Genomic DNA, 14,356 nt, shown 5'->3' with positions numbered 1-14,356 from the left:
AAAGGATTTTTTCAGTTGTTGGGTTTGCTGTGGAATGACTTTATATTATGTATTTGGGCCTAATATGTTGTCTGTAACTAACCTTTTTGTTCATTTTGACCATGATGCTTATCTCTAACTCAACTGAGAGTCTGCATGCTACTCTCTAATATATGGACTGTTAGTAGGCCTCTCTTTGTATGCTGTACTGGAGGAACAAGCCTAAATGTTGGGTGAGGGGCATCGTTAATGGCATAATCTGAAAACAGAATGCAAAAAAGTGATACATCTTATTTTAATTTGGCATCATAATAATGTTTAATTAGTTAAAAGGGAATAAAACTTCCTCCAATTATATTCTCTTCCTCTGTCGTGTCAGGTGAATTCTAGAAATGCCCTTAAATCAGATTGCAACTCAGTTTATGCCCAAGGAATTTAGTGCAGCTCTGAGGTAACCACAGGAGGTAACCACAGAATTCTTACATACACTGAGTATTGGTTTGGCTAGTATACTTTTCTGTTTTCATGAATATTTCAGTTTCTTTATTTATTTCACACTCATGATGAAATAACAGAGCAGATTTTTGAAAATATCACAAACATTGTCAGACTGAAGTCTCGGTAGGCCCAGGGTCTTGGTAGGCCCAGAAAGACTATGAAATGAATCTAACGTGAAAATCCAGCATTGCACTTTCTGATCGTGCCATATGAGAAATGGTGCTATGCATGCTTTCATTAAGGTTTGTACAAGAGTCTATCTGTATCTACATCATCAAAACTAATACCATGTCTTTGTTTCACAATAGTAAGGCACATATTATTTAGAATGTACTGATATTTACTTGAAGGGCTATAATTTTGGAAGCATTTTGATGTGGAAACAATCTGATAAACACTACAGATAACACTAACAAAAATACCTTTCTAATGGTGATAGATAAGAAAAGAGGACTCTATATTTCAGGGACCATTGAGTGACCATTTCATCCCATTGGAGTCCTTAATCAATAGTGTAAGGGAAGGAGGACTTGCAGTGAGTAGTTTGTTGGAATGCCAGGGTAACTGAAAGGCTCTCCTTGATCCGGAAAGTTGTTGAGCTGCTAAGGAGTCTTTATTGTTGGAAAGATGAGCATATAGCATAGTAAATGTTCCTAGCCCTTCCTTTGGTGGGATTCCTACTACCAACTGTTCAAACGCATTTATTTGCAAAAGTGGATTACTTTTTTAATTATATGCTAAATAGTTGCATTTTGGCTAGCTGATTTTATCTTTAAAAAAAAATTGCAAAGCTGGATTTAAGCCATTGGATATAATCACTACTTCAGGAGAAAAGTGAGATATAAATCAGATAAATAATACTGGGTTCATTGAAGCTTATTCCCAGGTAACCATGGATAAGATTGCAGACATCCTCCAGAAACTCCATTGTAAGAATGCATTAGAATCATAAATCATGAAGTTGGAAGAGACTACAAGAGCCATCCAGTCCAACTCCCCACCATGCAGGAACTCACAATCAAAACATCCCTGATAGATAACCATCCAGCCTCTGTTTAAAGTCCATGCCACCAGAGCATCTTGAAGCCACCCACATCTGGGCAACCTGCTGACTTCCAGGTGGCTTCTGGACAGCTTGGGAATGTGCTGCATGTAGACGCTGCTTCCAAGACACCTGGGCTGTCTGTTCCAGCCCATAGACCTCTTATAGTTAAGCATGTACTCAACTGAATGGTCATGAAAATACATAGTGGTCCCAAGATTACCAGTTAATGAATGACATGGTGTTGCCTTTATTGTATTTGAAGAGTGGAGGAGAATGTCTGAGTACATCTTGGAGATTCATTTCCCATAGCATTCACTTGAATTTGTTTGCCACTGCATGGTGGTGAATCTATTCTTCTTACTGCTGCTATTCCCACAGCTTCTCTGACCTAAAGGGGAGCTCTGCCAGTGCCAAACCTTTGAAGGTCTAGCACTGGTGGAGTGTCTTTCAACTCAGAACAGTTGCAGGAGGAGTGGCAGTAAAATAAAAAGTGCATTGGCTACCATAGTGGAGTCAAACCCACTAACCACCCCTGGTCGCTAAGTCAGTTGACATTTCAGTTAAGGAATCTTTCATGTATGTCTTAGGACCTTATCACATGCAAAAATAAAGCGACTTACCCTTGCTGGGATATAGTCGCTTGTGAAATGCAGTTGGGAATTATTGCATGAAAAATGCTGCTGGGAAACTACATCGTGGCTGCATCCAGGCTCCTAACTACGCTCAGCTGGCCAGTTTGCAAACATGGGAAGTGGCCAGCTGAGTGCAGCTGGGAGCCGGGATGCAGCCGGGATGCAGTTGCCCAGCAGTATCAGTGGTATTTGCCATGTGATCATTCCCAATGGCATCATGTAAGTGACTGTATCCTGGCAGGGGCAAGTCGCTTTATTTTTGCATGCAATAAACTCCTTAGTACTGACAACTAGGTTCCACTGCCTTAAGCTTCCAGCTCATGGCAGTGTAACAGTTACAGACAGGCAAAATGGAGGCATTACGATAAAATGAATACATTCTGGCAGCAGCTGTAGTATGTTGTATATTAGTGCACAGTGTTTTAGAACAGGTGTGGTGCAAAGTGATATTACAATATGATAAAGACAAGGAAGTTAGGAACTATCATATTCATTTATTATGTTTCTCCTACTGCATTTGAATTAGTGCCTTCTGCTCCTTTCCATGAATATCACTTTTAGACACTTTCACAAACTGTTCATAAGTTGAATATTTTATAGATCCCTCATTCATACCAAAAACTTTTTAGGCTGAAGCTTACATATTTATGTTATTAGGCTTTTTAAGAAACTGACTGGTATGGGTTTTTAAAGTTTGTATATACTGTAGTCATTTAATGAATTTTAGTGTTTTAATATTTAATATTTTAAACTATGGAAATCCCTTCCACAGGAGACTATGCTAGCCCTTTCCCTGCGTTTTTTCTTTTTTCTTTTTGCCAGAAAAGAAATACTTTTTTGTTTAAACATGCGTTTAATGTGTGAGTAGGGACGCTTCTTGTTGGGATGTTTTATTTATTGTTTTAAACCTTTATATGTCTTTTTAATGATTTTACGTTATACAGTTGTATGTGAGGATTTTAAATTTTTGTAAAAAAATTACTATGGATGTTTTTAATTGACTCTTTCTAGGAGCTGCCTTAGAGCCCATTCTGGGAGAGAGGCAGCAAACAAATACAATAAAATAAATAAGCTATAAATTGGTAAATTGTAAAATAAACAACAACAACAGGAAAGTGGGGGTTTCAACAACCACAGTAGTTACAAAAGCATAGCCAGGACATTTGTCTTCCATGTTGGAGGTGAAGGATAGGATAATAATGCAGTCTTTCCTCCGTATCCACATATTCTGAAACCACGGGTTCAACCATTCCTGACTTGAAAATATTAAAATAAAAATTCCAGAAAGTAAACTCTGTTTTTGCCATTTTTATATAAGGGATGCCATTTTACTGTGCCATCCATAGGAGGTCTTGCAACCAAACTCCAGTGGATATCAATGGCCCACTGTAGATGTAATTGCTCAGAATACTCAAACTTTTGTGTTAGTAAATATGATATTGAGCAAATTGCTGTATGTTTTATTACTGTGAAGTGTTAGATGGACAAAGAATTGTGCACGGTACTGAGATTTCATTAGCAATTATCTGTATAATTAAGCCCTGTATTCATACTCAGTCTGAAGGCCTTAAATTAGGCCTTAAATAAGATTTACCAATAACCAGAAGCAATTACCAAAATATTGATTTTTGCAGTATGTTTTTGTACACTTGTAAAATGGTGAATCATTCAAAACCATGACAGGGCTTTTGGGACTTACTTTTGAGCACACGTGCAGAATTGCAGTGTTCACATGCTTAAATTAATTATTCTTTTGCTATATCTTCTTATTTTGTAATTATTTTGTGTATTTCTGAGTTTGTACTTGCTTGCTACTTCCAAGACTTTCAGTTACTCCCTTAGATATGCTGCTTTGGCCTTCGTCACTCACATCCACATGTGAGCTGTAATAGCACTTTAACTGCATTAGAAGACAGCACTTATGGAACATCGTTTCCTTTTTGAAGGAACTTTTCAATATTATTTTTATGCAATGAATTTGTTATAGATGCAAAAAATGTATGATAAATTAAGTCTGCTCATTTATTTATTTTAAATATCGTGCTATCTGTTAACATAATTCAGTGATGGAAACTGTATTCAGAATTTACTTTCCTCTGCCATGTTATTGGTGGCTAACCCCCTGTTTGTTTTGGAATTAGGGAATCCACTAGCTCTCTTCTGGTAATGAGGTGCTGAAAGCTTGTAAACAACCTGCTTAACATTAGGAAGACAGTTGGTTTGTGTTTTATGCTGAAAATATGAATAAGGAGAATCTTGTTTTAGTCGCCTTTTGATAGAACTAATTTCACAGAAACTGACAATACAGTTCTGAAAACTGTTGTTACTGGCCATATGGATTTGATAACCATATTTTTGTCTATGGACAGGTTTAAATATTCAAATTATTTCCCATATGTTACACAGCCCAACTTCCACTAGATACCGTATGTTTCTCTGTGGAGACATAACTTGTGGCTTAGCATGTCTTCTGAAGCTTCCAGGAAGCAACTTCTATTATGGCATATCTACATTGTTCAGTCAAAGTGATCCATTACAGCAGTTAAATCCAAATGAATAAAACTGTACCCATTCACAAATGTCTCTTGGATTGTGATATTTTTCTGTGTGAACATGCTGTAGAAACAGTGAAGGTAGATATTATGAACAAGGTTTTAAATATCTGAATCAAATCTTGAGATCTGATGTGCTATATAGGCATATCCTGTCCCACAGATATATCTATCTTTAATTGTCTGCCACATTGTCTTCAGATCCGGGAAAATATATATTTTTTGTCCCCTCACATTGTGCAATTGCAGATTTAGGATTTTTTGATAGTATGCTCACATATTAACTCCCTATTGGTTGTTCTAGAAGACTGGAAGGAGATTCAAACTGTTCCTGAAGCAACGTCTCAGGGTAAAGGATTGTTAAATGATACAGCTTACAGCTTGGATGGCTGCAATGATAACATGCTTCACTATGTGGTGTCTTTTATTAACTGGGAACAAGATTTGCAACCTGATAAATATCCCTGTAGTATATTATCTTTGGTGCTATTGTGATAGTTTACAAACAAGAAGATCATTTTAAATAGGAATTTTTAACTAGAATCCAATAGGATCTGTGTTGAGGGGTTTTTTTGGGGGGGGGGCTGCTCCTTTAAAAGAAAATATTATGTTTCTTCCCATGCCCCAAAATAAAGATCCCCACCTGTTATCCTCCAGATTGGTCATTTTGCTGAGGATGATAGGAGCTGTAGTCCAATATACCTAGAAAGCACTGTCAGGAAAGGTTGTCCTAAAACAATTTTATGTTGAATGTGATGATCAGATCTACAGTTTGCCTAAATATCTGCAGATCGTACCAAATTGTATGGTAGCTAAGTCCTACTGTCATCTACTTTTTGACAAATGTGTTCTGAAAGTGTACATATGAAGACAGACACTAGGATGCTAGTTAAAAACATTTTAGAGAAATTTCCTGGACATTTTTTAAACATAGTAATTCAGATACTAAGTATTCAGATAGGCTAGATTCAGTTATGCTAGATAGTCCTGTACATATTTTATTTTTATTTATGGCCAGAATGAGTAATTTCAATTGATCTATTGGATTCAGTCCCCTACATGAACTTTTTCCAGTGTTCAACCAGCAGATGCTACACAAAGGATTTGGCAGAGCAATCACTACTGCAGTGTTCGTATTATCTCACACATAAATATATCATGAAAATTGTCTGAACTGGTAACGTTGTGGCTTTGTGTACTGTACGGTTTCAACAGGAAAGAAAAATCCCTGAAAGTAAAGAGAGTTTTGGCTACCAGTCCTGGAAACCACCAAAATGAAGGCCTGGCTTATACAAATGAAAACCACCTAGGGTCAGGGGGGTTTCCCAGCAGCCAATGAATCGTTAAGAAAATGTACACTCTGTAGGCCTTGTCATTCAACACCAGAACAATACACAGATTAACATGTAAATCACCTCCTCTCAACCAACAGTGTGTGTGTGTGTGTGTGTCTGTGTGTCTGTGTGTCTGTGTGTGTGTGTGGCAAACTCAGCAGGTTTATCTGATAAATATACAGGGTGGGGCAAAACTCATTTGATAGTGACCCATGCTGAACAGCTGTTGAAATGGTTGGGATAACCTACCTAGATATTAATTTATTTCTAATTGATTTTGGCCCTAAACAGACCAGCACTTTGTGCCAGCCTGAGGCTGAACGTAGGGCTTGGTAGGGCTGAGCGTCCACATGCTCCCAGCCCTACTTTCACGGCACGTGACCTGGGAAAGCAGGAATGATTTGCATGTGTATTGTTCTGTTGCTAATGGCAGGCCTCAGGCTGGGAGGGTATGCAAAAGAGGATTAGTGTCTACTTGATTAGTGCTCATTGTCTGCTGGGAAATCAGTTTAAAAGTTGAGAGAATGGCATTTAGCTAAAAACATAAATAAACAATGTTTGTTAAACAGGTTTATAGAGAAGAAGCTGACTCACAATGTAACTTTTGGAAGAGGGGGTAGACTAGCATTGATCAAGGACTGGCAACAGGAGATCCTTGGAGCGGATGTTTCTAGTTTTTCCAGGTTATCTTGGAAAATTTATGAGAAAGCACTGGGCAAGCTTGGGAGGACTGAGTCAGTAATGAAATGTCATCTCATTTTAAATATATGAACTAAAGAGCTGAAAAAAGACCATTCCCAAATCTGTATAAAATTACATACTGTACAAAAGTTGTTCCCATTTGTGTTCTCACATAATCTTGTCAGCTAGATTTCACTACTAGGCATCTGTTGCTTTCATAACCTAAATGTGAAAGAAGAAAGATTTCCTTTACTTTCTGTGTCTATGCTGTGCTTCCTGCTTCCATGTATTGCAACTGTGTCATTTATTTACAATAGAAAATTATTGTTGTACAATATAAAATTAGATTGGGACTAAGATTTTTGGTATCACAATATTTTCAAAAGCTTAAACTTGAAATTGGGGAAAACATTGTTTAAAGATAGTGGACAGGGGAGTCATTGATATAGTAATATATGCTTTTTTATTTGTCTGAAGTATGATGGATGTGTCAGATACACATCTATCCAGCTTCAGAAGCATGTGTGTGTGTGTGTGTGTGTGTGTGTTCATATGAGAAAATGACTTATGATTGGTGTGTGCCTCTATATTGAGTGTGGTCATGGGAGTGATGGTCTGGCAAACTGCAAGACTAGTAATAGATGGGTGTGAAAAAGGGGTAGAAGAAGGAAGAAGGAAATAAATATATTTTGTATTACATTAAAAAAATCCATGAATGAAAGTGCATTCCTCATTATAGTTTAAAAGAAAACTTTATTATGTTTCTGGAACTAGAGGACTTAAGGTTTGGACCAAACTGAAAGGCATACTATTTTCTACCAAGTTTATAAACAGCAGCAGATATTTAAAATCTTCATTATATTTTCTATAGATTGATGGACGACATCAAAGCAAAGACTCTGTTTTCTTCAGAGATGGTAATCGCCGAATAGATTTTGTACTGGCTTATGTGGACGATCCTAAAATAGAAGGTGAAAAGAAGACGGTAAGTTTGGAAGAGAAGAGCATCAGAGGAAGGGCCTCACTTTCTTCTTGCCATGCCCTGACTCTCTACCACCACTCTCTGTACAGAAAGAGACACAGCATGATCATGCTTCTCTATGTATGAGAAACATCTATTTCACCACTAGTGGAAGGTAGCCTTTCTTCTAATGATGGGAGAGATATCTTCAGTCTTGTATGGGGTCAACTCTCCATGATAAGCAAGGGGATTCCTCTCACAGCACTAGTGAAAGACTTTTTTTCTCAAGTATTTAGATTTCCCAGTTATTTTTTATGACTGATTGGAGGTAGGAGCAGGGATTCCTTTATAGAAAGGCTGTTAGAAGCAGTTTTTCTGGGTGATGAAATCACAGATGGGTGAAAAAAAGCACAGATTCTTCCCAAAAGATTAATAAAAGCTAATGTTGGAGAGAGACCAGGAATTGTGTCTCCTCTTCAATTATCAAAGAACTCTGATACTAGGAAAAGGGTGGGGCATGAAAGTGAACACCAGAGGGTTGAGTGTCCTCTACAAAGCAGAGATTTCCCAACTCTGATATTGACATCCCCCTCCCCCTTTTAAAAATGTTTTTAGTTGTTATCTGATGTGGACTAGAATTTGCTAGATATTAGTTGTTCCATTTTTCACTGACAATGATTAAAATTGTATTGCATATTTAATATTATTGCTATTCTGATCATTTCAGTTTGTATGCTTTGTGTGTGTGTGTGCGTGTGCGTGCATGTGTATATCTGCACACACCAAATACAAATCATATAGCTTTGAAAGTTAAAATATGTTGACTGTTAAACAGCAGTAACAGTCCATAAACAAGAGAATATATATATATACACAGAGAGAGGGAGGGGGACAGCCACTTGAAAAAGTGATATGAAACTATGTAGCACAGACAAGTGAAATGTTAAGAAAGTAAAGTTTTATATAGTGATTTATTCTGTGAATTTGTTGTGGCAAAAACAAGAAAGTACTATGACCACTTAAAAATCAGCACATTTGTTATTGTATAAGCTTTCATAAGCTAAAATGCTTCTAATCAGCTGTGGTCTAAAAAGTAACCTTTATAGTCTTTAGACAAACAAGTAGAAAGTAACACATTGAACTCTATTCCAACCAGATAAAGAAGCTGATATCTGTATGAACTTTGTCTCTAGATTAGCATCAATATAGCTAATCTATACTAAAACAGAGACAATGGCACTCAGATTTCACAAATTACATGTAAAAAAACCAACCCTGTGACTAATCAGGTTGTAAAAAAAGATATGAAACAACATATGCACTTACATACTGTACCAAACACAAAGGGATAAGCCATGGAGAACAGTTGTTACTGTTGGATTGTGAGGGCAGGGGATTGTTTTGTCTTGTTTATTTGTTTTGATGACAATATCCAGCTCCCTGAATTCACCAGACACCCCATTTGTGGAATCAGAAGTTACTTTTAATTATAATATACATGCTTGTCTCATCCATGATGGATTTGGAAGGACTGACAAAATCCTCTGTTCCTGAAGGCCTTTAAAACTTGCTGATAGTTTGTGTGTATGTATATTTCTCTCAGGATTTTTTTTGTCCCACTTGAAACATTTTATAACATTTATAACGAATGACTTTAATTTCAGTAGAATTTATTGCTGTTTGTGTAATTTGAGGACCTGACTGTGAATAACTTGGATTTCTTTATCCAGGAAGGCATAAGTGTACTATAGTACAAATATCCGTACCTCCTAAACTGGCAAAGTGCAGCCCTGCAGAAATTGCTGAAAATGTCAGAAACTCTAGTTAGCATAGCCAGTGGCCAGGACTGCTGGGAGTTGCAATCCAACAACATCTGGAGGGCTGCGCTTTCCCACTCTTGGCTTATCAGAAAGAAGAAGTTAACATTCATATTTCTATCACTGTATCACAAAGGGGCTTTATGGAAGTATGTTGTAACACTTTGCATATTGTTTGATATCATTGAAATTGCTAGAGTGAAGAGACATGCAAAACGAGATATTTCAGCTGATGTTCATTCACAGCATGTTCCTGCATAAACATAAGCATATTTAATTCCTTCCCACTTCATAGTGCATACTCTAACGGAATTGTGATAATGATATTCTTGTCTCTGGGAGACTGGGTATGTAAAATTAGGTAAATAACATGTAAACCCAGTATGTGAATGATTGCACATCATAGAAATATACTGGCTCAGTCTTACTGCTGCATAAGAGGCAGCCGGAAGATGCTGAGTAATTCCACTGAATTGTTTTGGTCATTTCCTGAAGTGTATTTTCAAAGCTTCCTGTTGCCTTCTAATATGCACTTCTATTCAAAAGTGCAAGAATGCTTTCTTTCACATAACCATTTTAATTTTACAATTACCTGTTGTGCAGATTATGTTTTCTGCTAGAAAAATACCTTGAACATCAAGAACCATACTGGAGCAGATCAAATATCTGCCTAGTCCAGCATTCTGGGCCCAACTAGTCACCCAAGGGATGCCAAGAAGCAGGATATGAGTGAAACTATATCCTCCTGCTCCCCTAATATTCATAGACATACTGCCTCTTGATGCTGAAGATTTTATATGTAACTTTCATTCCTAGCAACTAGACAGCCCTGTCTTCCACAGCTCTAACATTATTTTAAAGGTGGATGGCTATCACTACTTCTTGTGGTAGTTTTGCTGTATACTGTGTGAACAAGCACACCCTTTTATTCCTCATTCAACCTCAGGTTCTAGCATTAAAAGAGAGGGAGTAAAACTTCCATATCCACTTTCCCTACACCTTATATAATAAGAAAAGGGACAGTGAAAGTTGCCAAGGGAATGAAAATATAGTGAATGTAAGAATTTTAAATGTGAACAGTTTTCAATGTCTTACTCTCTGTAGTGTTAAAAATGTGGACACTGAAGGAAATTTTCATGGGTAGTGGCAGAATTTATATTTGGAAGTACTAGCACTCCTGGGTGAGAGCCAGCATGGTGTAGTGCTTTGAGTGTTTGGACTGTGACTTGAGACTCTAGAAATCAGGGTTCAAATCCCTGTTCAGCCATGGGAACCCAGAGGGCAACGACAAACTCCTCTGAACAAATCTTGCCACAAAAGCCCCATAAAGAGCCTTGCATAAGGAGCCCTGGTGGTGCAGTAGTTAAATGCTAGTATTGCAGCCACAATGGTGTGAGTTTGATACCAGGATTAATTCAGCCTTCCATCCTTTCATAGGTTAGTAAAATGAGTACCCAGCCTGTTGGGGTCTATTGACTTACAGATTGTGAAACCACTTAGAGAGTGCTGAGTTCATTATTAAGCATATAGAAATGTAAATGCTATTGCTATGCCATGACAGGGCCTGCTGCCGACTTCCAGGCCTCCGGAGGCTCATGGAAGCCGGCGCTCACGCGCCCAGCCTGCTACCAGCTTTCAGGCCTCTGGAGGCCCATGGAAGCCGGCGCTCGCACACCCAGCCTGCTGCCGGTTTCCAGGCCTCCGGAGGCCCATGGAGGCCCATGGAAGCTGGCCCATGTGCGCCCAGCCTGCTGCCAGCTCGGCAGGCTTTGCAGGCCTCAGCATGGGCCTGGGAAACCAGCGCACGTAGCTGGTATTTAAATGAAGAGGGGGTCGTCTTTCATTTCTAAAGTTGGAGGCCGTCTTATACACCCAGTCGTCTTGTATGCCGGAAAATACGGTAGGTTTTCGTCATGCAATTAGAAGCGTATATTTAGCATTTACTTTCATTTAAACCTTTAGGATGAAACAGTACTCTATTAACAGTAAAATCAGTCTTGAAATTAACCATAAATTAACCATGAATTAACTGATTTAGTTTACTGATTTGGTGAGAAAATGCACATACAGTGTAATCCTGTACAGTAATCTTTCTGTAACACAGTGACTTGGCAAAGTTCTGTGGTCTAAGAATAGAAGCATTCTTGGGAAAGCATCTGACAGCTGCATAATTTGGAAGTCTGTGTGCTTGCTTTGTTTTCTATGCATATGCTAATAGGCCACTTCAACTTTTATACAAAGAAGCACAGCTGAAAAACATATTTGTCACTCTTCCACTTTCAACATTAAAAAAAAAGTCAGTGGGGAGCTGAAATGCTATCCAAAAGTTTACTTCTTTATTGTTTGATGAGCAACATAGTTTGAAATTAACACAAAGAGCTACTTCAGTCTGCCTTTCCAATCCTCTAGTCCTAAGAATATTTAGTAGAATGCAAATTTCACTCATTCATTTCCTAAGAATTTAGGGCTAATTCTGTGCATTTTTGAAATATTAGTATTCCAATAGTGATAGGAACATCTTTAAATTCATGGGAAGGGTGTGAAAATTTTCCTGTAAAGAAGAAAAGCTTTCTTATAATAGTTTTAAAATTATCACAAATAAACTGTTCTTTGTAGTTAGGCATTCGCCTGTGAAATGAAGGGGCGAGATATTTAAGATATAACAGGCATATAAAAATAAACATCTTGCATGAGAAACATGACGTATAATAAACATGCTATAAAACTGCTATCTCTTTTTTATTTCTGAAATGTTAGCAATAGACAGCATTGCTATCTGAAAGGGAATTTGTCACTGCTAACATGACTTTTTGAGATAACATATATTACTAGTTTATTAAACTTTCATGAGAACTTTAAAACGTTGGCACTTTTTTATTATCTTTATAAACTGCACTGTTGAACTGCTTTCCAGTATTACCTTGAGAGTGGAATTGGAATTAAGTCTGCATAAAAAGAGGAAGCCAACCAGCTGTGCAGGTCATTCTGTATACATCATAATAAAGCTTTAATGCACATCAGAACCACATCAGTGTTATTTATGCCTTCTTTAGTATTTAGATTTGAAATGGTATGGGGTGGGGGATATTTTTTCTTGTTTACTTGCAGTTTTATATTTTGCACCCTTCCCTAATATTTGGAAATATTTTGTGTACAACCATTAGTCACTAGCTTTGTAGATGTTAGAATATCAAGGCAGATGGGGGAAGTTAGTTTCTCTTTAGCTCTACTATTTTTTTCTCTCCTTCTACTACTATTTTTTTAATGTTACTGAGATTTCCCCCCACCCCTTCACCAGGCATTCCTTCAGACTTTCCTCCTGTTTACAATCCTCCTTATCCACTTTACCTGGTTGTCTTCCCCTTAAACTCAGACACTGTCATTCTCTATTTGTCTTTCAACTGTTCTGAGTTGTTATTGTAGTTGTCATCATGATCATCATCATGATCATCATTTATTTATATACGACCATCACTGTACATGGGGTTTTACAAGTACCTGTAAAAGAACAACAAAACAGTTCCCTATGCTCAGGTTTACAATCTAATTAAGACATGACACAAAAGGAAAATGGGATGTCAGTGGCAGAGGATTAAGCCCAACAGATACTGTTTCTTCTTCTTTCTGTCTGAGGCAAGGGCAATGGCAGTTGGGATGGAGGGAAAACCTTTCCTCTCCTTCTGGGCCCAGGAATAACGGAGCTGTCCCTGCTTCTTCTGTTCTCCCTCTACATCCAGGGTGGTGGCAGTGAGGATGGAGGGAGGAGGATCTATGTCTGGATATAGGAATAATGGAACTGTGCCTCTTTCTCTGAAAAAAGTGGAGAGATCATGTACAAGGAACCATGATCTGAAATTACCTACAGGCCTCATGGAGAAATAAATATCCCAGACCTACCAGTAGACAAATATGACATCATTCTCTTGGACCTCCTGGGGGCCAATAAATATCTGGTGGAAACCCAGATAGAAAGGATGGACAGGCACGGGGTCATTGTGGACAGAGGTGCTGTGTATCTCTATTGTCAATTACCATAAATGACCATATGCATATATAATTTGATATTGTCTGGGCATATTTCACAAATAAGACTTAAGACAGTATGTCAAGTTTTCTTGAATGTTAGAAGTGTATATCTGTATTGTATGCTGCTATTATTTGGCGGGAAAGTGAAGTACTGTTTGTTTTCTTCTTTTTCTTTAGGAACGGAGGCGAGAATTTGAGAATAATCTAGCGAAGGCAGGTCTGGAGCTAGAAACTGAAGACAAGAAGGTGAAAAAATCTTTATATTTTAAAATATACATACAAGATAGGGATGAACTTCTCAATTTGGAAATTTCTAGACAATGGAAGAAATTTCATATCTTTAATGCCATACAATCTTTGCTGTGGTTATTATGTTTAATGTTTGCTACACTGTTTAACATATGTTTGATGTCAAGTGCTCATATTTTCCATGTTTAGCATTTATTGGTTGTGAACAACATGCTACACTAAGAGTGAAGAGAGTGCATCCTGTGGGTTTCGTGTAGCCCCATAGCTCCCACAGGAGACTACGTCCTCATAAATTTTTGAAAACAATTGAAACTTTTAAAATAATAAAATGCCTTGCATGTTCTCTGAGAGGGTGTGAGGGCAATTGTGTCATGTTATTAAAGCAGAAAGTAAATTTGAAGTTCACTCAAGTTTACTTCCAGATTTTAAAAATTCTCCTAGACCTAAAACAGCCCAGATGGGCAAAATGTTGTGAACTAACCTCCTGCTGTACCTGGAAGCCACGGGAGGCATATATATATATGCGAGTGGCAGTGCACCACTCTGAGGCCTGGTGGGCAGTGTTTGGAGTTCAGGTAGTTG

General features: G+C 37.8%; 1 protein-coding gene across 5 annotated transcripts in view; it reads left to right on the top strand.

Annotated features, from left to right (window-relative positions):
• The window catches only part of ANO5 (anoctamin 5), an 80,065-nt gene that overhangs the window by 31,465 nt on the left and 34,244 nt on the right, over positions 1-14,356 (top strand). For 3 of the 5 annotated variants that reach the window (XM_042440320.1, XM_042440303.1, XM_042440295.1), the window contains 3 exons: positions 5,011-5,055; positions 7,593-7,706; positions 13,703-13,771. In XM_042440320.1, the coding sequence (XP_042296254.1) occupies positions 5,011-5,055; positions 7,593-7,706; positions 13,703-13,771 (228 nt within the window). The remainder of the gene's footprint in view (positions 1-5,010; positions 5,056-7,592; positions 7,707-13,702; positions 13,772-14,356) is intronic. The other 2 variants (XM_042440326.1, XM_042440312.1) reach the window with 1 other exon arrangement.

Source organism: Sceloporus undulatus, chromosome 1 (assembly GCF_019175285.1).
Source record: "Sceloporus undulatus isolate JIND9_A2432 ecotype Alabama chromosome 1, SceUnd_v1.1, whole genome shotgun sequence".
Taxonomy (NCBI): Eukaryota; Metazoa; Chordata; class Lepidosauria; order Squamata; family Phrynosomatidae; genus Sceloporus; species Sceloporus undulatus.
Note: the sequence above shows the minus strand (reverse complement) of the source record. Positions and strands in the feature narration are given on the sequence as shown.